This window comes from Arachis ipaensis, chromosome B8 (genome assembly GCF_059453495.1).
Source record: "Arachis ipaensis isolate K30076 ecotype BB chromosome B8, ASM5945349v1, whole genome shotgun sequence".
Classification (NCBI taxonomy): domain Eukaryota; kingdom Viridiplantae; phylum Streptophyta; class Magnoliopsida; order Fabales; family Fabaceae; genus Arachis; species Arachis ipaensis.
In genome coordinates, this window is record NC_142443.1 from 5381085 (window position 1) to 5406192 (window position 25108).

Consider the following 25108-nt stretch of genomic DNA (forward strand, 5'->3'; position numbering starts at 1 on the left):
TTTGGTTAGATAGGAGAAGGGATGCATGCAGGACAAACAATGGATGTTATGTGTTATTGTTTTGTGGAATTTATGTTGACATTGTTGAAGCTATTTTTGTTGCTTGTTAATGAATTAGATCTGTGTGTTACACTCAATTGAATACTGACAATAACATGAATGGAGTGAATACAAATAAGTAAAAAAGGGCAACTCAGATATGCTAACTAATTTGAGATGGGTTTAAGAAATGAAACACTGCCAAAGGAACACGAATAATACCAAAATATTTGATCTGCATAACATTTAGTATTAACACATATTGGTCCAACCAAAATATTTGATCTGCATAACATTTAGCCTTAACACATATTGTTCTAACCAAAATACTGAATACTCCCTAATTAGTCTTAATATCAGACACCAAAAGACTTAAATTGTGCAGCAAAGGCCAATAACCATGAATGCTAATATCAACATATAACTCAAAAAGTAGAAACAGTATTACAACTAAACTTCAACTTATAACCCAAAAGAAGAACTAATCACAAATCCAAGTCTCCTTCAACCAGACTGATTTGGCATGAACTTAGAGAACCTAGAAATTGTTGCTTTACTAGCTCCATTCATGGTTTCATTTGACACCACGGGAGTCCTTGTGGTGTTTGCAACTCCTAAACCAAGGACAGCAGTTGAAGTAGGTCCAACGGGCCATATTTGTGGGGGCCTAAATGGTGGGTTGGGCTTTGGAGTGGCTGTTGGACTTGGAGCTGTGGGCTTTGTAGTGGCTGCTGGACTTGGAGCTGTGGGTCTTGGAGTAGCTGCTGGACTTGGAGCTGATGGGGGCCTCATAATAGGCATCTTTACCCTGATTCCTTCCCTGCTAGAAGAAGCAGCAGCGGCAGCAGCAGTATTGGAGGGAGTTTTAGGAATTGATGTAGGACCTTTGCTAGATTTGGTTGCTCTTCTCCCAAGGTTGGTCCTATGAGCTCTCCTTCCAGCAGACTGACTTGTTGAACCGGATATGTTGAGATTGGCCTACAAAAAAAATAACTCTAAGTTCCACTTGTCAAGTTACTGCCTCAGTATTGATTGATATATGTACTACATCTTCATCAGCTTTAGAATGTGGATGGCCTTGTGTGAGCTCTTGTTTAACTGCATCCATGGTCTCCTCCCAAAACCTCTCTTGCTCGGAGTCTGACATGTCCTCTAAATCCATATGTGGCAAATTTTGTTGAGTTGCTGGCTGAACATGTCCTCCATCTGGCTGACCTGCTTGAGGTGCTTGCTGTGCGTTTGCATCTTGCTCAGGTGCTTGAGGTGCTTGCTGTGCATTTGCTATCAGTTGCCACTTTCTACAGGTGCAAGTCTTCTCTTGAGTGTTGACCCGAAGTGTGCGACCATGCCTTCTTACTTTAAACACATTGTGATCATCATCTCCCACCCACTGAGCTTCCTAGTAATTTCCTTTCTTCTTTTCTTTCTCCAACCTGCTCGTCTGGATAGGAGCCAGCTTGCCCATGTAGGCCATTAGTGCATCTTTGTGAAATGCCATAGTTTTCATCAAGTAATATCTAATATCTTCCAGCATGGTAATTATGCTCTTGCCTCTTAATCCCACCATTATTGCATTAAGTGATTCCGCATTATTATTTGTTATGTTATCTACTTTTGGCCAGGTAGAGAATCTAGACCTTGACCATGTTCCTTGCTCATATGCAGACAAGTATTCCCAGGCAGCTGTATTAATCCTCTTGATTGCAGCCATACCTTCAGCAAATTCCTGATCAATCAACGCCCTTGCACATTGAAACAACAATTGTTTAAGTTCCAGATCTTTCCAACGCTTCTGAAAATTCCTCCACATATGCATAGTACAAAACCTGTGATTAACCCCTGGCATAACTTCTTGAAGAGCAGGAATTAGGCCCTGTCATTAAGTAAGTTAGACATTATATACCATAGCTTGAGTAATTAGTTGAATAAAGTAATTGAATATACAGATTGAAAACTAACCTTCTGCTTATCTGACATGAAGTGCCAATCAAATTGCTGATGGTCCCCTATATCTGCCAACAAATATTCAAGGAATTCTTTCCAGTTTTTTTTTGTTTCTGCATCAACTACTCCATATGCAACTGGGAATAGATGATTGTTGGCATCTTGAGCAATGGCAGTCAGCAGCTGCCCTCCAAAATAACCTTTCAAAAATGCTCCATCAAGACATATGAAAGGCCTACATCCTTGCTTGAATCTCCTTTTGCAGGCATCTAGACAGATGTAAAGACTTCTAAACTTAGGCAACCCTTCCGGTTGTGGGGTTGTACCCATATGGCAAATGGAACCTGGGTTGGCCTTACAAAGCTCATTCAAATAAGTCCTCAACAACAAATACTGTTCCCTTTCTATGCCCTCAATGACATCCTTAGCCTTTTTCATTACCCTAAACATCATCCTCTCTCCAACACATATATCGAACTCCACCTTGAACATATCTCTAGCCTCTTTCTGGGACAAATTGGGACAGATCCTAATCTTGCCTATCAACTCCTCCGAAACCCATTTACAAGTGACTGACCTACTTCTATTACTCCTAGGGCATGTATGCTCATCAACCAGTGTTTTTATTTGGTAACTAGGTGGCTGGTTTCTCCTTGCACAGTAAACCTCCCATGGACACGTTTCATTATAACAGATGACCCTACACCTATGTGGTTCAACCTTCAGAAAAAATGCCTCTCTACCCATTTGAATACTGTACTTCCAGACTGCATCCTTAAACTGCTGCATCGTCCCAAATTCCATACCTAATTCCAGTCTAATTTTGCCAAACTTTGTATCAGGATTGTGCTGAGGGAATACTGGATTTTCATCCTCAGAATCAGAACCAGGCGGGGTCTGCAACTCCTCAGACTGGTACTGATATTCAGTTGGCCCAGCATCAGGGTCATTTTGGTTAGGAACAAGCATCCTTGGAGCCTGATTCTCCTCCCTGGGTGGCAGGATCTTCTGACCTGATGGAGGAGGTCTTGGATGATGCCTCCGACCTTGTGACGCATTCATATGATTAGGTAAGTGTATAACAAACAACTTTTGGCAATTAAAATAGAATGCTAACAGTAAGCAATTTTTATCCTAGGCTCTACCATTAATTATCAATACAATTATGAATAATTGCATGTTTTAAGCTACAAAAATATACAACACATATACTAACCTTGTTGTTCGTCACCATTGTTATGTGCATCAGGTTGCGCTCTACCAGACGGTTGGGGCCTTCCATGTTTCTTCCTGCGCTTTCTTCCCCGGCCTTCAGCTTCCTGACGCTGAGATTGCCCCTCTTCGCCTTCAACGTGTGTCTCATGGTTATTTCCTAAATTGGGTTCCTCATTTTCAACAGTTGCAGCCTCAGTTTCAATGGGTTCCTCATGATCATTCCCCCCTTTACTCAACACTGATTCACCCTCCTGTTGCTGTTGCTCCTCGTACTGTGGGGGATCATCTTGATGAGTTTTCTGAATTTCTGAAATAGCTCCATCAACTACTATATCATCTGGTCCTCCATGTTCATCATGCTGTGGGAGATCCTGGTCATGATATTGCTGGTCTTCTGAAGGAGGTCCCTCAATTTCATCAACTAACTCTGGATCGACGTTAACAGGATGCTCAAAATACAAGTGGATCCTGTTTTTATTCTTCAGTGCAGTATCACACAACTTAACCACATCGGCATCCCTTCTCAGCACCCGTAGCCCGTTAGCTAAATCCATCCCCGGCTCCAACCAATACACTTCATTATACCTAGTATAACCTAAATCCAGAAACAAACCCTCAACAAGGAACATATTACATGTATCAACATGCACCCTGTCGATGACACTCACTAAACCATTGTTATACCTCACCACACCATCCACATCCTTCTCTAACCAACCCCGATGGTGATATACAAACGTGATATGAGTTGTCATCTAACAAAAAACATCAAATAAGTAACAATTAGATAAATCAACACATCAAGTCAACCATCAGAAAAAATTTTCACTTCATCACCAACAATATGCAAACCCTAACGAACTGATAACAAGAAGAACGAAAACAATGAATGCTTACCAAAATCTTCGTTGTTCAATGGAGATTTCTTCACCTAGTATCAATGCCAAACGTGAGATTGCAAGTGATGTTAACAATTTCAAGACGCGAATGCAGAGACACACGAGACGAAGAGAAACATAGACCAACACTAAGAAACTCTTCAGTTTCCCGCCTCCAAAATGGTAATAGTTAAATGGAGTGTTTCATTTAAGGTTAGCCTGGTCATTTACTAGGAATTGGACAATTAGGGTTTCATGAATTAGAACGGGACGGAAGGCCTTATGAGGATGCCACGTTGGAATCCCGTATGCCACATCACCAACCTCCGTTTAACGGAGAAGGGCTCACTTCACGGTTGGGCATATTTGTTGTGTTTTTAGAATTTTCAAGGGTATAATTGTCTTTAACAGATATTAGGGTTATTTTTGTCAGCGTTTTACAATTTCGGGGGCATAATTGGTAATTTACTCTAAATTTTTTTTTAGTAGTATATGATAATAATATTTATTTGTCCCCATTAAATTATTGAATTTGACTCCACAATAATTTTTTACTCAACTTTTGGTATTTAATAGTCAGTTTAAGAATTTCATATTAGATGTTTATTAGAATGATCAATTCTCAATTTAAATAAGATTAGTGTTCTTTCTTAAAAATGAACTCAAAATATATTATTTATTTTTAAAAAAAATTAGTTTTAGTTTTTCCTGTAGCAACTATATTAATTGAAAGAATTTTTCTAACTATGAATATCGCTAAGAGTTGGTTTTTGATTGTATGAGAAGTGAATTTCTAAATTATATATATATATATATATATATATATATATATATATATATATATATATAAGAGACATTTCGATTGTATTGTTAAAAACAATGTTTTGAAAACCGGTTCGAACCGGCCGGTTGAACCGGTCGAACCGTGAACCGGTAGCTGTAGCGGTTCGGATAATAAGAAAAATCGCAGGATTTGAAAATCGGACTTGAACCGACGAACCGGGATCCGGCCGGTTTTTTAACATTGCCTCAATACGCTGCCGTTTTGTGCTGAGGGAACCCTAATTCCCTTTTCTGAGTTTTCTCCTTCGCAGCCTCCACTTCCTCGTTCCTCCATTTTCTCAGTTCTCAACTCCAGCCTCCCACAGAACAGAACACCACCCAGTTACCCACGACTCCAGGAGGCCCTCAACGCACTCACCGCCGTCGCACTCACCTCAACACACTCCATCGCGCCTTCAGTACGGTGACGCCGTCACCAGCGTCGCGCCGTCAGCTCCCTGGGGCCGTTGGGTCCGTCGCGCCTTCCGATACCTCGCGCAGTCAGCACCTTCCCGCCGTCAGCTCCGCCGCGCGCTCAGCTCCGTCGCGCCCTCAGCCACTTCGCATGTCACCTCCGTCGAGCTCTGCCTCTGAGAAAGCAGTAGAGAAGCGTTGAAGCGTTGAAGCGTTGTCCTTCGAGCTCTGAGAGAAAGCAACAGATTTCCTCATTTCCAGGTAATTTTTAATTTAGTTATGAACATGATTTTGTGATGCAATCCGATTCTGATGAAACTGTGCTCTGATGAACTGAACTCTGAGTCTCTACTCTCTGAAAACTGAAACTGTTATGAACTGATTTTGTGATTTCATTGATTCCGATGAACTGAACTCTGAGTCTCTACTCTCTGAAGGTGTTATGAACTGATTTTGTGATTTTATTGATTCTGATGAACTGTGAACTGTGAACTGTGATGAAAGTCATGAAACTGTGAACTCTGTGAACTCTGTGAACTGTGATGAAAGTCATGAAACTGTGATGAAATATGAACTGATTTTGTGATGCTTTTGTGAACAAAGAATTTTTTGAACCTGAGATGTTGTACTTGTTCAGAGTGTTAAGACTTAAGAGTGCGGCATTCCACAACATGATGATCAAGTGTTACAGTTACAAAAATAATAAGAACAAGTTTTGAAATAATGCTTCTCATTTTCTCAGTGTACAACAGAGTGAGGACTAAGAGAAAATTAAAATTGTGGTTGGATCGACAAATTAAAGATAAGAATGGCTACATTATATTATGTTCAGTTCTTCAATTCATTGAGTCTTCTTTTTTAATTGTGTGCCAGTTGTTGTTGAGCATCTCCATTTATTTATTTGCACTTGTGACATTTCTTTTATAAGAAATTGTACCACTAGTTTTGAATTTTGTAAGAATAATTAATGTGCACTTGTGACATTTCTTTTATAAGAATTTTTTGAACCTCAGATGTTGTACTTGTTCAGTTGTTTGTATACTCTGATTTTGAAATTTGGATGTTGTTTGTTCATTTATTGTGAATTTGAGAGTTGAGATTATTGGGTTGGATTGCTGGTAATATTGAGTTGAGATTAGTGGAAATGAAGGTGATGAAATCAATGAGGCAAATCTGCAGCAAATTATGGAGGATTTTGATGATTGATGACAAACTTGGATCATTTTGATACTGCTATGTTATGTTTGATTGGTTGTTTGTTGACTTTTGAACTTTGAATTTGTATTTGAATGAGATTATAACATTTGGTTTATGTAGGACTTTTAATTTGAATGATATTTTAAAGTTTAGATTAGACTATAATTATATTTTCATGTGCTTATTTATATTTTAATTATTATTTTATTATAAAACGGTTTTTACGGTTCAACCACGGTCAAATCGGTTGAACCTATGAACCAGTGAACCAGTGTTTAGAGCGGTTCGATGACCGGTTCGGTTTTCAGAACCTTGACTTAAAAAAAAGATTACTCAATTTTTTTTTAAAAATATGAAACCTAAAAAGTAGAATTAGAAATTATATATTATTATTTAAATTATTATTTTAGTATTTTAATTTGTAAATTATATATTTTGAAAACTAATCATATTTTATAATAACAAAATATAATTATAACAATAATTATGTTATATGTATATAAAAAGTAACTATCTGTATAAAATACATATTAAAATACAAAATATATATTGAAAATGAATTAAACAATAAATATATTTATACACAAATACATAATGGTTAATGAACGATTTTATAGCTGATTTTTATGCAATATAATATTTTTATTATAAAAAGTATTATAGTTTATTTATCTTGTATTCTAAAGGTAAATATTAAAATTACAAATTGAGAATATTTTTGTTGGAAATACAAAAAACTTAAGTTTTTAATGTATTTATTTTACCGTTATTAAATAAAAAAGTTTAAAACCTTTCACCAATACTAAGCTTAAGCTTATCATGTGTCTTTAGGACATATTAACTAAACCCAAATTATTATTATGTTATATATATTTTGTCCAATTGTCAAAATTTTTTGGATTCGTCACTACGTGTGGCGTCCGTCTTCCCTCACCGGCGTGGTCGCCACCTTTCTCTTTCCCCTTCTTTTTTTTCGTGTGGTTCTCTTTCTCTTTCAACTTCAAACACTCTCTTTCTCTTATTTTTTTATTTTATATTTTTTTGGGATAATTTGGTTTAAATTTTTAAGATTTAAGTAAAAATGACAATTTAAAAACCAAGTTAAATTTTAAGAATGATTTTGTATGTAAAAAAGTTGGAAACGAAAAATTTTTTTGACCTATATCTTAGAGACCAAAATCATACTTAATCATTAAAAATATTTGAATTAATACGTGTGTGTATATATAGATTTTTAATATATATAAAATTATTTTGTAACATTTTATAAATATATATATATATATATATATATATATATATATATATTTTATTGATCCAACTATTAAATTATAGAGTAATTATCCAAATCAATCCCAAGAATTTTAAAATCAGATATTTTAGTCTCCAAGAAAAATTAATACACAGATCAATTCCCAAGGTTTTATTCCGGCAGACAAATCCGTTCCCAGTTCATTTTCTGGCAGAGTAATTACTCAGATCAGTTCCTAAGAATTTTAAAAACGAACATTTTAGTCCCCAAAAAAATTAATGTACAAATCAATCCCAACATTTCTCTCCGTTAAACATAACAGTTATCCGTCCAAAAATAAAATAAAATAAAATAAAATAATAATAATAATAATTTTATTATTATTATTATTATTAATTGCATAATAATATTGTACTATATTTTTTGTATTTTTTAAACAAAAATAATGATAAATTTATTCATTATATATATATATTCCCTCAATAATAATAATAATAATAATAATAATAATAATAATAATAATAATAATAATAATAATAATAATCAATAAAATTATTAGAGATTATTTTACAAAAAATTTAAGGTTAAAATTATTTGATATTTTTGTATTTAATATAATCAAAAGATGTCCTGTGTAAAAAAATATGTTTATATTAAAAAAATGTATTAAAAAAATATTTTAATTTGAATTTATATTAAATACATGTTTTTTTAATACAAATATATTTTTTAAAATATGACATTTTTTTATTATATTAAATATAAAAATATCAAATGATTTTAATTTTAAATTTTTTGTAAAATAATCTCTGATAATTTTATTCATTATTATTATTATTATTATTATTGAGTGACTATAAATATATATATAATGAATAAATTTATTATTATTGTTGTCTAAAAAATACAAAAAATTATAGTATAATATTATTATGTAATTAATAATAATAATAATAATAATAATTATTTTATTTTATTTTATTTTTGGACGGAGGGCTATTATGTCTAACGGAGAGAAACGTTGGGATTGATTTGTACATTAATTTTTGTTGGGACTAAAATGTCCATTTTTAAAATTCTTGAAAACTGATCTGGGTAATTATTCTGCCGGAAAATGAACCGGGGACTGATTTGTCTGTCATAGTAAAATCTTGGGATTAATCTGTATATTAATTTTTCTTAAAGACTAAAATGTCCGATTTTAAAATTTTTGGGACTGATTTGGATAATTACTCTAAATTATAATAACCTGGCCTTTAATAGAAATCATCTATAATTAAATTTCACTAAAAATAATTTTCTGTTTATGTATATTTTATACAAATATTTTACGTTAATTTTCAGATATATAAAGGCAGAGTAAACAATTGGATTGACATGATTTTTTTAGAAAAAATATGTAAAATATACGCGAATTAAAATTTATTTAACTATATAACATTCATTGAATCTGAACTCATATCAATTTAAACATATATATTTTAGCTTATTAATTTTGGTCAAACCAAGGTGATCCCGACTAACTTGCAAATCTTTATTGTGAAAAATTAATTGAATATCTTTAAATTATAAATTTTATAACATTCCTTAATTACTATGGTCTTGTATTTTATTTATTTATTTTTTTTATTTTTTTGCTTTTTTAGCACATGTATGTCTATATCTATATATTCTTATTTAAAACATTAAATGTAATTTGACTAAGAGACTAGTAATAATAATAATTTATCGATGATAGTAAATGCATATCAATCTTTCTAGAAAGGTGCAAACAAACATGAAATCACGAGTGAGGCAAATGTCCTCCATGCAAAATAGGAAAAAGAAAATTCAATAATAAATTGCTATAGCGACATGTATGATCCATATAACCTTTGACAAAAAACACAGCAAAACAAAACAAAAACAAAACTGTAGTGTGTGTTGTGTTGTGGCTTAGCTTGTGACAGTTCAGAGACACAGAAAGGAGAAGAAAGAAACGGGAAAAAATATTAAAAAAAAAAAAAAAGACAGAGAAAAAGAAAGGAGAATCACACAGCAAAGCAGAGCAACCAAGTTAGCAGTTCAGCATTGCACTAGGAAACCAAAATCAAATTCTTTTTCCTTTTTATTAATTTCACCGCCGAAATAAATCATCACAGAATAATAAATTATAATCAATTCATAAATAAACTAATTTGAGTAAAATACATCTTAAATATACAGTAAATTAATATTGTTTGGACAGATTATGAGTGTCATAAGAAATAAAAAATATTATTGATATATTAAAATAAAGAGTAATTATTCAAATCAGTCTTTAAAGATTTTAAAATCGGATATTTTTGTCCTCAAGAAAAATTAATACACAGATCAATCTCCAAGGTTTTATTCAGGCAGACAAATTAGTCCCCAATTCATTTTTCGGCAGAATAATTACCCAGATCAGTCCCAAGGATTTTAAAAATGAACATTTTAGTCCTAAAAAAATTAATGTAAAAATCAATCCCCAACATTTCTCTTCATTAAACATAACAGTTCTCTGTCTAAAAATAAAATAAAATAATAATAATTATTATTATTATTATTAATTGTATAATAATAATATTATTATTATTATTATGGAGTGACTATATATATATAGTCACTCCATAATAATAATAATAATATTATTATTATTATTTTTGGATGGAGGACTGTTATGTTTAACGGAGAAAAACGTTAGGGATTGATTTGTACATTAATTTTTTTGGGACTAAAATGTCCGTTTTTAAAAGCTCTAGGGGACTGATCTGGGTAATTACTCGCCGAAAAATGAACTACGGACTGATTTGTCTGCTGGAGTAAAACCTTGAAGACTGATATGTGTATTAATTTTTCTTGAAGATTAAAATGTCCGATTTTAAAATCTTTGAGGACTTATTTGAGTAATTACTCTAAAATTAATTATTAAAATGAATTATTATATATTTATAATTTAATTTATTTTTAATATATATTTTATATTTTTAATATATATTTATTTTAATCAATTAATTTTGATAATTAATTTTAATATAATATAATTAAATAAAAAAAATTCCATAATAATAATAAAAATATACTTTTAATATATTAATAATATAAAAAATTATACAATTATTCAATTATATTTTTTTTTAATCCCGCTAAGAAGTCAATGAAGTATTTGTACAATATGTACAACGAGCTGTTTATTTAGTCTAATATAAGTTAAAAAATGAACATTTGAAATAAAATATTACTAATTTCTCAAACACAATACACCTATACTATCCAGAATAACCTTCTGGATACTAAGATAATAAACATATGATATCGATATCCTACTGAATCGAACATCTCTAAATTCTATTATATACATTTTACGAATATTCTATTGGCTCCTTGTATTTTTTTTTAAATAATTATTCTTGTTATTAACATAAAAATTAATTACTTTGACTAAGGTGACAATACCAAATTAAATGTACGTATTTAAATGTATTAAAATTAAATTCTAATGATAATAACAAGACCAAGTTGAATGCGTGTACTAAAACGCATTAAATCTAAATTCTAATGATGATAATAATAATAATAAACAATAATAATAATCATTCAAATAACACACTATAAAAACACACAAGAACACCGATGACCGAACACAAATATAAACGAAAGACACTCTTTCACTAACACCATTTCCGACAGAACAAAAGAATCGTCGTTCTTCTTCTTCTTCTTCTTGTTGCTGCTGCTGCTGCCATGGCTTCCTCGAGAGTGGATCTAGATGGGAACCCAATAAAGCCCATAACGATTTGCATGATCGGTGCCGGAGGTTTCATAGGCTCCCACCTCTGCGAGAAGCTCATGACGGAGACGCCGCACACGGTGCTCGCTTTGGACGTTTACAACGACAAGATCAAGCACCTCTTGGAGCCTGAAACGAATCCATGGCATGGTAGAATCAACTTCCACCGCCTCAACATCAAGCACGATTCGAGGCTCGAAGGTCTTATCAAAATGGCAGATCTGGTTCGTTCTTATACCCATTTCATTTCTTCATAGAAGAAATATAGAAATAAACAAAAGCTTATTTTTTTATGTGTTTTTATGTATTGGGTATCTTTATTTGTTCTAAAAAATCCCTTTTTTTCCCCCCTTTTCAGACGATTAATTTGGCTGCTATATGCACTCCTGCGGATTACAACACGCGCCCTTTGGACACCATTTATAGCAACTTCATCGATGCACTTCCAGTGGTACGTTTTTTATGTGTTTTGATGTGATGTTTGAATCAAAGGTTGAATTTTTCTGGTTGTTACTTTGATGGGGTTGGGAGAGTTTGATTGATTGAAGTAAAGTGGTGATATGTGATGGGTTTGGGAGAATTTGATTGATTGATACGGATATGTTCATTGTTATAGTGTCAATCAAATGATTGATGTTTTTTATGTTTTGATTTTTCAGGTGAAGTACTGTTCTGAAAACAACAAGCGTCTCATTCATTTCTCGACTTGTGAAGTGTATGGGAAAACCATTGGGAGCTTTCTCCCTAAGGATAGCCCGCTTCGTAAGGTGAGCTCTCGTTTTCCTTTGGATTAAGTTGTTGTAGATCTGTGCACGCAAATGATAGTTTCAATTTTTTTGTTTTTACTTTTATTTTTTTTTTGGATTTTGTCGGTGCTTGTTCCATCCCACACGCCACCATGCATCTACTATATGAATCAGAATCACCATGTTTGATGATGTTTCCTTTTTCTATAGAAAGGATTTTGGTTGATGATTTGAGAGTTTTAAAGCATGCATATGCACCGACATTTGTAAAGGAGTTTTACACAGAGTCATCATCATGTATTCTTTGAGATAGTATACCAAAAACACATGCTTGCATTTTGTTATGACTTTTTTGTCTGTTTCTTTTCTGTTCTTGTGGCTACTTAATTTGCTTTAGAATTAGGAGCAAGGGGGAGATTTTGTGTGATAAGTTTCTTTCTTGCAATGAGGTGTGCTAAGTTTTGTTATTTCCATTGTTTTGTTAGGATCCTGCATACTATGTACTTAAAGAAGATGAGTCTCCATGCATTTTTGGTTCCATTGAAAAGCAGAGATGGTCTTATGCCTGTGCAAAGCAGTTGATTGAGAGGCTGATTTATGGTGAGTTGGTCTCTTTTTTACCAAGCATGATTTATGAAACACTACGGCTTCTTATTATCCTTATGGTGGGATAGGGCTTGGTTGTTATTGTTGCATGCACGTTTATGCTGTTCTTATTTTTCAATCTTCTCTTTTGTGACATGATTTCATTGACAGCTGAGGGTGCTGAAAATGGTTTGGAGTTCACAATTGTGCGACCCTTTAATTGGATTGGACCACGAATGGATTTCATTCCCGGCATTGATGGTCCAAGTGAAGGTGTTCCTCGTGTTCTGGCATGCTTTAGCAATGTATGAATACTTCAATATATACATTGAAATTTCACTAAGCTTATATCCATGATTCAATTTTTTCATTTTGCTAATATCATTTTTCAATTTTGTGTTCATTCCTTTTGTGCAGAATCTCCTGAGGAAAGAGCCCCTAAAGCTTGTGGATGGTGGTCAATCCCAGAGGACTTTTGTTTATATTAAGGATGCTATTGAAGCTGTCTTGTTGATGATTGTACATTACCATATCCAATCTTTTATTTTTGGGACTCATCATTATTCTTGTTACTTGGTCCACTAAATGTGAAATTCTTTTGAACAGGAAAATCCTGCTAGGGCTAATGGACACATCTTTAATGTTGGTAACCCAAACAATGAGGTTACAGTTAGGCAGCTTGGGGAAATGATGGTTAAGGTTAAAGGACTAAGTTTCATTATTCAGTACTATTATTAGTGGTTTTCGGCATGTTCTTTGGAGTTCATTTTAGACTTATTTTATCTGCAGGTTTACTCTAAGGTAAGTGGAGATCCACCTTTGGAAAATGCTACAGTTGATGTGAGCTCTAAAGAATTTTATGGTGAGGGATACGATGATAGCGACAAGCGAATTCCAGACATGACCATCATTAACAGACAGCTTGGTAGGTTTCCTAGTTTATTCACTTTGCTTCACTTTCAAGAGTTTATCAGTTTTAGGATCTATTTAATTCAGGAAATGCTTTCGGGTTTTATGTCCTATTTTTAAAATCAAATACAAATTCCTAATTTCCAGTCTTTTGTGAAGAGAAAAGAGAAACAAGTGAAAACAATAAAGTTCTATTTTCTATTTTTACCTATTGTTTTCTCTCTGTTTTTTTTTTTCACTATAAACAGAATCACTCTGCTTCACTCGGCTTAATTCACATAGTAGTGATAAACACAACTCTTTGCTAAACTAGTCAAGCTCTTAATTACACTTTAATTTACCTTGTTATGTGCTGCTATTGCCTCTTTCTTTTAGGATGGAACCCAAAAACCTCACTTTGGGACTTGCTTGAATCCACACTGACCTATCAGCACAGGACCTATGCTGAAGCCATTAAGAAAGTCATTGCTAAACCTGTTGCAAGTTAAAGCTTTACAACATGATCATGGTTACATTGTGAAGAATGTTCAGTCCATCAGAGTGCCTTAACATCATCATATATATACATATAGTTTACAATTACATGGTGAATTTCCTCACTTTGGTTTTTTTAGCCAACATAGTCCATGATAGCCCCATGTCCCCCTTTGTTGCATGTTTAGGAAATGTAGGAAGATATCAAGGACCCAGAAGAAGAGCAAAGAGAGAGAGGAAGAGAGAAAATCAAGAGGATATGTTGTTCTATGTAATTTGTGTTTTAGCCTTTTAGGGGTGTGTCAGTCTCTTATATATGTTGTCTTTGCAGATTCGGTTGTAATATTTGCTCATGTTTCTTTAAGTTAAATCGTCATTAATTTAATTTATTTTTTCGATCACATTCTTGGCTAATCTTTCAAAATTGTAGTAAGTAGTAACATGCCTAGTTGAGGCATATCAAGATTTAAGTATATTGAACTAGCAAGTATTTAAACGCTGAAAACAAACTGTTTGTTTTATGAAGGCTGAAAATTCAGTGAAGTTGATATTTTATAATCAGTAGATGATTTGTCTTTGGACATGTTTGATTGAGAGAGTATATTGCGAGTTTAGGGTGTGCTTTAAAGAGTGGTCTTTGTGTTAATGCAAATAATTAGAAAAAATATAAAGCGGTTAAGAAAGACAAAAGTGATTGTAAGTGAAGCAAGAACAAGAGTATATGAGGGTTTTTACCAGTCTTTAGGCACGAAAGAAGGAGAAAAATGTATATATAGAATCGTAAAGAGTCGTGAAGAAAGAACGAGAGATTTTGATCATGATAAGTGCATAAAGGATAAAGATGGAGAGGTGTTGGGTCAAGAAGAGAAGATCAATGAAAGATAGAAGAACTACATCTATGAGTTATTTAATGAACGACAGAAGATCCTTCTAAGTCTTGGTTGGTTATGCACGAAGGAAGAAGATCAAAATTTCGACTACAATTGAAGGATCCGAGACTTTGAAGTAAAAGAGGCTCTATAAGCGGATGAAAAGTGGCGGATAAAAAATGACAGGGCAGTAGGATCTGATAATATCCAATTGAAGTTTGGAAGGGCCTTGGAGAGTGCGTCAGTTGGTTACACCTTAGTACCTATTTACAAGAATAAAGGTGTTGAGTTAAGAAATTAACTAACATAATTGATGATGACAAACATTAGATTATTAGGGTAATTACTCAATTAGTTTTAATTAAATTTGGTTAAGTGTTGCAGGCCAAAAAAAAAAAAAAAAGAAGCAGTCCAATAGGATGAAGATCAAACCAGAAACACAAACAAGCTATAATTCACTTAAAGCCCAAATTGGTTGAGCAATGAATTTAAAATGGGCTGAATGGTAAGTGTATATAATCCAAACCCAAGTCATTCCTCTCAAGTTGAATTCTCCAAGGAGTAAAGCAAAATGAATCAGACGGGCCAAGCAAATCAAACCCGATCCAAGCCCGATTGCTTCTCTCATTCAAACCTTTCCAATTTGCTTTCACCAAAAGCAACGTACACTTTTTTCTAATCAGTCAGAATTCAAAAAGAGAAAGAGAAAGTTTAGTCTCTAAATTGTTCACCAAAAAAGCAAGAAAGAGAAGATTAAGCAAAAGGTTGAAGTCTGATCACCCACATCAAACTGTATTAAGAAGTCAGAAGTTAAAAGGTGATTTCATCTCCTTATACATGCATCATATCTTCTTCTCTTCATCTTCAACGTCCTGCCTATCCATTCTAGGTTACATGGGAAAGATGATCTCTGCTCTTCACTACTGTGCATCTATGGTCATAAGTGTGTCTTGGAGACCAAGTTATTTTTCAATGGCCAAAATCTGAGTTTACCATTGAAGTTATCTGTTTCTGCTGTTATGTGGCTTTCGGTCAACAAGAGAAGGTCAGAACCAAAGTTTCTACTTCGAGGATTAATGGGAAAAAGTGAGTTGGTGATCTGGTGAAGCACAAAGCTCGAGAGTTGACCTAGGGAGAGCAACTCAGCAACATGCAAGGAGATACAAAAGAAGTTGGTTCACCATTCAGAAGCCAAGGAAAGATAACCAGTGTTTTTGAGGTGTATGTTCTAAGAAGAGCTCTTTGAAGAAGTTCATCTACTTGGACAATGCTTCCTAGTCAAAGGAACATTCCTCCAGAATGAAGAACTGAATTAGAGGCTAGCAAATCTGGTTTATCATATAGCAAAGAGGCTGTTGAAGAGTCAATCTCCTTCATGTTTTACAGATTGTAATTTACTTTTTAATGTTTATCTTTCTGTAATTTCTTGAGGTAAAAGGCTGAATGAGAGAGTCATTAAAAGAGTCTAAGAGAGAAAAAAGGCAGACAGATACACATGAGTGAAAAGCCTAGAGTTATTTCAGATTTTTTTAGGTTAAGTCTGTGTCTTGTATCTTGTACCTGTGAGGTATCCTTTTCTTAGTTGGGTGAGCACTAAGAGTGAATAGTTAGGTATTAGCATAACCAAGTAAAGTTAAGTTAGAACTTGAGTTTGAAAGGATTGTGTCAATCCTGTGGAATTGGTGTATGTAATACTTTAACTATTGTGTCAATCCCGTAGGTTGCATTGCACAAAGGCAACCGAACCAGGATACATGATGGTGTCAGCTTCTCTCTTCCCTGCTCTGTTATGTTTTCTGATATTCATGAGACAAAATAAAATTGTCTCATAAATTTTCCGCTGCTGAGTTCAAACATATTCAGATTGCAAGTTTGTTTTAAAAGGGTTATTTCAGTAACTAAAAGAAAGTCATAGATTCAACCTCCCTTCTCTAAGCCTTCTACAACCTTCAAAAGGGGATATACAAAGTTGCGGAAATTATAGAGGGATCAAATTCATAAGCCATCATGAAGTTATGGGAAAGGGTGATAGAACGGAGGTTGAGACAAGAGACACAAGTAACTGAGAACTAATTTGGTTTTATGCTAGGCAAATTCACCATTGAAGCGATATACCTATTAAGAAAGATGATGAAGATGTATCGTGGTAATAAAAATGATCTACATATGGTGTTTATTGATTTGGAAAAGGGTACGATAGGGTGTCAAGGGAGGTTTTATGGCAAATGATTCGATGGTCCCAGAACGTTTGGACCATTAAATGGTCGTAGAACAAAACATGTTTTTTAAGTTTTTTTAATAACTGCTAAATAGTCTTTTTCTAATTTTAATTACAAATTAACTCCATATATTTTATTTAATCATAAAAACTATTTTTTATTTTATAAATTATTATTTTATCATTAATCTATTATGTTTATTAACAATCAGAAACAAAAACAATAACGAATTAGATCTTCCATTGATCGTAATAAATTTTTTGGCTATTCCAATCGATTAAAAGATTATATTTGATCCGTGACGTTCGTCCAGGACTGTGAAATCGTGTTTCTTTGATATTAAGTGCTAGATATGCAATTGCAAGATTTAGAACTATGATTTGGGTAAATTACAATTTGAAGAAATGAGATTTCTTCAAATAAATATGAAAGAGTATATAAATCAAAATAAAACCTTAAAAATTGAAGATAGAATTTTAAAGATAAGATAGATGAATAATAAGATAATAATTTATAAGAACGATAACAAAATTAAAATAGGTGTAGTACACACTTCATCAATCGATTGGGTAGCATAACCAATCGATTGAATTGTGAGACCTCAGGTTGTTTGGAAGCATTCAATCGATTGAATTATAAAAAATCCACATTTTAGTCATCGTTCAATCGATTGGGTAATATGACCAATCGATTGAATTTTGCGAAAACCATGCTGCCTTGCAATTTTCAATCGATTGTTTTGTGATAACAACCTGTAGTCCAATCGATTGAGTTATGGGAAGCCTGAGATTCAATCGATTGTTTTGATAATTCAATCGATTGGTTTTCAAAGAAACACGATTTCACAGTCCTGGACGAACGTCACGGATCAAATATAATCTTTTAATCGATTGGAATAGCCAAAAAATTTATTACGATCAATGGAAGATCTAATTCGTTATTATTTTTGTTTTTGATTGTTAATAAAAATAATAGATTAATGATAAAATAATAATTTATAAAATAAAAAATAATTTTTATGATTAAATAAAATATATGAGGTTAATTTGTAATTAAAATTAGAAAATGACTATTTAGCAGTTATTAAAAAAACTTAAAAAATGTGTTTTGTTCTGGGACCATTTAATGGTCCGTTCTAGGACCATCGAATCCGGTGCTAGGTTTTATTGGAAGGTCTTAGAAAAGAAGAGAGTAAGAATAACATATATTCGTGCAATTAAAGACATGTATGATGAGCTACAACTAGTGTGAAGACTCAAGGTGGTGTGACAGAAAAATTTTCTATTGGTATAGGATTACACCAGGGATCATCCTTAAATCCATACATTTTCACATTAGTCTTGAAAGCATTCACAGAGTATATCCAAGAGTCTGTACTATGGTGCATGCTTTTTGCCGATGATATCGTCCTTATGGAGAGTCAAGGGAAAACCTAAATAAGAAAATGGAGTTTTGGAGAGAAGCTTTAGAAGTGTATGGTCTGCGCATAAGCTGTAGCAAGAAGGAATATATTGAATGTAAGTTCGGCATGCAAAGAGAAAACGCTAATATAGAGGTGAAGATTGGAGATAATATCCTACAAAAAGTTAAGAGTTTTAAATATCTTGGGTACATTATACAATATAATGGAAATATTAAACATGATATAAATCATAGGATTCAAGCAGGTTGGTCAAAATGGCGGAGTATGTTTGGTTTTATATGTGACAAAAAAGTGTCTTTAAAACTTAAAGGTAAATTCTATCGCACTGCTATCAGACCGGCTATGCTTTATGGTACAGAGTGTTGGGCGGCCAAAGAGGAGCACGAACATAAGCTAAGTGTGGCAGAGATGGAGATGTTGAGATGAATGAGTGGTTATACGCAATTGGATAGAATAAGGAATGAAGATATAAGAAAGAGGGTTGGAGTGGTATCTATTGTGGAAAAAATGGGAGGATCGCGTCTCAAGTGGTTCGGACATGTGAGAAGAAGACTGACAGAACACCCAATCAGGAGGGTGAATGAGATGGAAGATGGTAAAAGGGTGAAGGGTAAAGAAAGACCTAAGAAGACCATCCATGAGGTGGTCAAACAAGATCTACATGTAAATGATATCTCTATAAACATAATACATGATAGAGCTCAATAGCGTCGTTTGATTCATGTAACCGACCCACCTAGTGAGACAAGGTTTTGTTATTATTGTTGTTGTTGTATATTGTAAGTTTTTACCTTTACAAAATTATTGGATAATTCTTATTAATTTATAAAGTATATTGAACATTGTGGAAACTCAGGTACAGTTAATTTTATATAAAGTTAATAGCTTAGAGTTGTTAAATGATTTGATAAGTTTAACTAAATTATCATCTGAACACGCTCAACTATCAACTTCACATAAAGTTAACTGTATCTGAATCACCATTTTTTCAAAGATAAATATTATTTTATTAATATAAAATAAAAGTATTTCCATAAGGAAGTACAAAAGAATTGGGTATTCCCATTTATCACCAATTGTGACTGAAAGACTAAGAGTTTAGAAAAGAGTAAAGTAAGAGTAAAGAAAATTAGCAGCATCTATCAGGTATGGCTCACGAGTTTACACACTAAATTGCTGGCTTCTTTCACTATCTCTGGTGCCGGGCTTATTACCTTCTCAAAAATACACCGATTCCTCGCTTTCCAAGTGCTCCAACACAGCGCCGCTATGAGGAGGGTCTTTTGTCTACCGTCGAATTGAGCCGCTGCCCAAGATAAGACTCGTTGCTACCAATTGAAAAAGGTCTCATCTTCTCTCATCCATAGGTCAGGGGTTATTAAGTTTAGACTCCATATTATTGAAGACATGGGGCATTGGAACAAAGCATGAGAAATTGATTCAGCCTTCAACATGCATCTTGGACAAGTGGCAGGAGTGGATGTGAACCGGCTGTGAACTTGTTACAACACCGGAAGCTTTTCATGAAGACTTTTCCATAGAAAAACCTTAATTTTATGAGGTAATTTCAATTTTCAAATGCTATTCCAGACTCTATTGTTCTGTATATTCTGGGGTCTCAATGAAGTAGGAGAATGAAAGAATCCATAAGCAATTTTGTATTCTAACCCAACTTCATATATACCAGATTTTGTCCAGCACCAATTAACTTCATCCTCCTCCTCTGTTGGTTTGATTAAAAAAATTTTATTGTATATATCAACTGAAAAAATTGACTCAATCAGATTTCTATTCCAATTTCAATTAGGATTTAGTAACGCACTAACGTAATACACTTGCAGATTTGGCGGGATTGTGAGTGCATTTTGAGGGACATTAAGGGGCATTGGTGGTGGGAGCCAGGGGTCATGGAAGATGCGAAAATTAGTACCAGAGCCTATTTTCCATAACAAGCCTTTCTCGACCACCTTATGCCCTTCAAGAACATTTATCCAGCTCCACGACGGTACACTTCTTATCTCTGCATGTAGAAAATCTGTATATCTGAAATATTTAGCTTTGAGCATTCTTGATAGAGTAGAATTAGGGTATTTCATTAGACGCCAACATTGCTTGCCCAATAACGCCAAATTTTGCGCCCTTAGGTTTTTGATCCCCAACCGTCCATCTTTCTTCGATCTCGTCATTGTGTCCCATTAATTCCAAACCATTCTTCGTTCTGCGCCTTTTGACCCACCAAAATTGCGAGAGCATGCTATGAATCTCACTCAACAGCGTATCCGGGAACTTGAAACAAGAGAGTGTATAAATAGGAATCGCCTCCTCCACCGCTCTCAATAGTGTGTGCCTGCCACCTGATGACAATAGACTTCTTTTCCAACCTATAATCCTCTTCTGAACTTTATCCTTGATAGCTCCAAAGGTTACTTTCTTTGATTTTTGAACTATAGATGGCAGTCCCATATATTTGTCTTGTGCTCCGATATGTTCAATATTTAGTGTCTGAGCAACTGCTAGTCTTGTGTTCTGAGGTGTGTTGTGATTGAAAAAGATAGCCGACTTATTCAAATTGACTTTTTGCCCACTGAAACCCTCATAGATCTCTAGCAATTTTAGAATACTTTGACTTGTATTAGGTGCACTCTTGCAAAAAAGATTGAATTTTCACCATTAAACATACTTAAAAGTAAGGATAAATATAATGGGAGAATGAAAAAGAATGTATAATTTATTTTAAAAAATTAATAAAAAATAAAATGATATATTTTAAAAATAAATATATAATTATTTAATAAAATTTTTAAATTTTTTTTATCATTTTTCTTCTTCACTATATTATAGCCCGAAAAAACATCTTTCTTTTAACACAAGATATCCAACATTGCAAAGTTGTTTGGAATCATCACGGATATGCCAAAATGTGTTGATAAATATTTTTTGTCGTAAGAAAATAAATAAGCAAAAAGTTTTACATTGCTGTATCTTTGTTAAATAAAACAGTATTTTCATGTAGAATTTTTATATGTTTAAACTCTTTATCTTTTCAAAATTTAAAAAAGATAAAGAAAAAACAGAAATAGACACGCCTGGTGGGACTCGAACCCACAATCGTCTGATTAGAAGTCAGACGCCTTATCCATTAGGCCACAGGCGCTTGGTGATGGTATGAGGCAATTAATATTTTAATTTAATGTTTACTAAAATTGCCATACAAGGCCTTCTAAATTCTAAAGTATTTCTCTCCTCATAAAATTTCAGCCATTCAACTTTGTCCCCACATTTATCCCCTTAATTGAATACTCTCTTAAAATAGTTAACGTGTCAATTTACTAGTAAATGAATGAGAAAGCCTATTTTGACAACCTTGTTTATATTACTTGTATGGTGTATCTATCTAACATAAAAGCATAAGTGATATTTATACAAACAAATGGAAAGAGACCTCTATCATTTTTCTGTAATGGACACAAGCATTATCCAAAATGCAATTAATAACTGTGGGAGAGGAAGCTATTGAGGTATAATAGCTTTGCAAAAGATAAACAAATTTCTTGTTTTTCCGATCTAAATAAGACATAAGATGAAGATATATATTATTATGTGTTGTGATGCCTTATGAATCACAATTTTGATTCCTAACCACTTGGCTCCACCATTTCCAATTCAAAAATTTGTACTTATCCACGGAAATTGACTATGTAACTGCTCATCATGTTTGTATCTTCCCACTATGTATATTCCATTGCATTTGCATTTTTTGCATGCCTTGAATAGAATCAAACGTTGCCATTAGCCACTTGAAAGATGAAATTGACAAGCAAGCAATTATAACCCATTTCAACCGTATGAGCAATAATTAAATGGAATTCGTAGCTTCCAACTCATTATTGTAGCTATTTTAGAAAAGATGAACAAGGTGTGTCCATGTACTACATTTTGTAGCTAACTTTATTGTCATTCTAACATTAGAGGGGCATCCCATCTCTTCATTGTAGATATGCACTTTTGGAGAAGAGAAAGGACAACCAATTGAAACAAAAATTAAAATATTATATATCATATAATATTTCACATTTATATTTTTTATTTATTTTCTTTTAAAGTTTGAAAAATCTTGTATATATATATATAGTGAATTTTTTGGTGGCTTAAGAAATGATGGTTAAATGTAGCTAAGTTTTGACTGTCCAATAAAATATTGACACATGGTATATAAGGAATCTTCCAAAAAGAGTGCACAAATCGCGACTCTGCGAGAAGAGCTTGGACGTCGATGCGTGTAAGCAGTGCGTAAGTGAGATGGTTCCGTCAAGAATGGCAGTGAATCACAAGGGGAGAGGAGAAGCAATGTGGGAGAAGAGGAATGGTGCTGTGTCGTTTCTTATGAAATTAGGTTTTTTAAAATTTTTTAAAAAGTTGTTTAAGTTGGTTACTGTTCATACACTACCCCAAAGCATAAATCAGGCTCAATCAAGTTAAAAGACTCAATCTAAAAAATTGGCTTCCACCGCTTGTCCAATCTCCTCTAAGAAGTCGGGTTCAACGTAAGCAAGCAACCAACACTTATCCGAATGAGTAACCGTCTCCCCAAATCTCTTACTTACTTCTAGAAGAGAGATCTTAACAATCCTAAGATAAGATAAAAAGACAGTTATCCACCATCAAAAGTGGAGCTACTTCAACGGTGATTATTAGTTCATTCCTTATCCTTCGACATTTGGACCTTTCATCTGAACCCCATCATCCAATTTCAGGTAAGCCCCGAAACAGTTACATATGCAATTGGTTACTTATATATTTTTTTAAATACTATGTGACACAAAATTAGTTACTGTATATTATGTTATTCAATTTTTATATATATTTTATATTTTTAACGTACATTTTATATGAATGATCAATTTTTTGTATGCAAGTAATATAATTAATTTGCCAATGAGTTATAACTCAAATGGTATAGTCTCCCCATACTCAATTAAGAGATTGTGGATTCGAGTCTCCTATCTTTGATAAAAAAAAAATATAATTAATTTTTTAATTTGACATATTTGTTCTAATTGAATTTCAAACTCAAGCTTTTGTCGCTTGAAGGAAAGAATGACTCCTAATGTTAGAAACAATCGCTATTGGTATATTAAATGAATGAGCTGTCAACCCTTCTTGTTCACTTCAAGGAACAAATTTTCTTCAATAAAAGTAGTAGCCCAAGAATTGAATGTGAAGATTGAAGAGTGATTAATTGGTGAAGTTGGATCTTGGGTATACTCAAATGCATGATAATGAAGTGTCCTACTCAACTCATATGCCACCTAAACATGGTAGCCACAAAAGAAGGCCCTCCTCACCATAGGCCATAGAATAGGATAATATTGTATATTAATCTTGTTTTGTACCTTGAGTTAATACATGTTCAATCTATTATCAAATAAAGCTTAGCTATCCACTAAAGATTACAAATAATACATCTATAACAAAAAAAAAAGAAGATAAAGGAATAAATGATAGAAAGAAGAGTGGAGCATGAAAGGGATGGAGAGAGGGGGCACTGACTCAAAATCAAATCAAATTACTACTATCAATGTGTCATTTATTGACTTTGTAATGTTCTTGTTGACCCCTTACAACGCTCCTCTCTACCCTCTCACACTTGTTCACTCATTCATATATCACTAGAATTAGGCTTTGGTTGGGTAAAAATTTTTGAAGATGTCAATTTTTTTTTTTTTTGTGTTTCGTTAAATTAAAAAGATCACGTGCTTGTGTTTATAGTTTTTAAAATATTAAAATATTTTTAAAAGCATCTAAAATAGAATTTTTAAAGTTAGTTTATATTTTTTAAAATTTAAAAATCTAATATAATCTTATATATTAACTAATTTTTAAATTTAACGCTTACATTTATGTTTATTATAATATTTTTAAATTTTAAAATCTATTTTATTTATCAAACGTAATTATTGTTAGTTATGTTTATCGAAAATTATTTTTAATTTGATTTACCAAATATAAATGCTACAACTTTTAAACAATTATCTTTTAAAAATTAACTTTTATAAACTACTTTTAAAATATAAAAATTTTACCAAACTAAATTTTAGATCTTGATTAAAAAAAGATGATCATAATGTTCTTATTAACCCCTACTACGCTCCTGTTTACCCTCTCGCATTTGTTCACTCATGTATCACTAGAATTAATTCTAGAAATTATTCACATTGATTTATTATGCACCAAAGTACATTTAATTTTAATATATCAAATATTTTTTTTTTTGGATATTATTATCCCATAAGGTGTTGATATTCACGTTTAGAAAAAGGTATTGATATTTT

The 25108-nt window shown here is 33.0% G+C and overlaps 2 protein-coding genes and 1 non-coding gene across 3 annotated transcripts; 1 reads left to right on the forward strand and 2 right to left on the reverse strand.

Annotated features, from left to right (window-relative positions):
* Nucleotides 1–1048: 1048 nt before the first annotated feature.
* On the reverse strand, nt 1049–5307 carry LOC148547059 (uncharacterized). Its single transcript, XM_088495272.1, has 6 exons — nt 5293–5307; nt 4061–4129; nt 3200–3953; nt 1999–3029; nt 1473–1912; nt 1049–1388 (listed from the first exon to the last, which is right to left on the reverse strand). The coding sequence occupies exons 1-6, from the start codon at nt 5305–5307 to the stop codon at nt 1049–1051; spliced, it is 2649 nt and encodes an 882-aa protein (XP_088351398.1).
* A 5993-nt stretch (nt 5308–11300) lies between these two features.
* Nucleotides 11301–14666, forward strand: AXS2 (UDP-D-apiose/UDP-D-xylose synthase 2). The gene is made up of 9 exons (XM_016315092.3): nt 11301–11775; nt 11910–12002; nt 12211–12318; nt 12783–12897; nt 13054–13187; nt 13300–13401; nt 13489–13581; nt 13672–13807; nt 14167–14666. The coding sequence occupies exons 1-9, from the start codon at nt 11506–11508 to the stop codon at nt 14277–14279; spliced, it is 1164 nt and encodes a 387-aa protein (XP_016170578.1). The 5' UTR covers nt 11301–11505; the 3' UTR covers nt 14280–14666.
* A 7191-nt stretch (nt 14667–21857) lies between these two features.
* On the reverse strand, nt 21858–21930 carry TRNAR-UCU (transfer RNA arginine (anticodon UCU)). Its single transcript has one exon. It is a non-coding gene; the product is annotated as a tRNA-Arg (tRNA).
* Nucleotides 21931–25108: the final 3178 nt, after the last annotated feature.

Bases quoted from the DNA above. Each gene is read 5' to 3' on its own strand.
- LOC148547059 (XM_088495272.1), bottom strand. The intron at 3,954-4,060 runs GTTCGTTAGGGT...GTTTTTTGTTAG, and splicing joins TTTCGTTCTTCTTGTTATCA to ATGACAACTCATATCACGTT. The intron at 1,913-1,998 runs GTTAGTTTTCAA...ACTTAATGACAG, and splicing joins TCATGTCAGATAAGCAGAAG to GGCCTAATTCCTGCTCTTCA.
- AXS2 (XM_016315092.3), top strand. From the start codon at position 11,506: ATGGCTTCCTCGAGAGTGGATCTAGATGGGAACCCAATAAAGCCCATA. The intron at 12,319-12,782 runs GTGAGCTCTCGT...TTGTTTTGTTAG, and splicing joins AGGATAGCCCGCTTCGTAAG to GATCCTGCATACTATGTACT. The intron at 13,188-13,299 runs GTATGAATACTT...CCTTTTGTGCAG, and splicing joins TTCTGGCATGCTTTAGCAAT to AATCTCCTGAGGAAAGAGCC.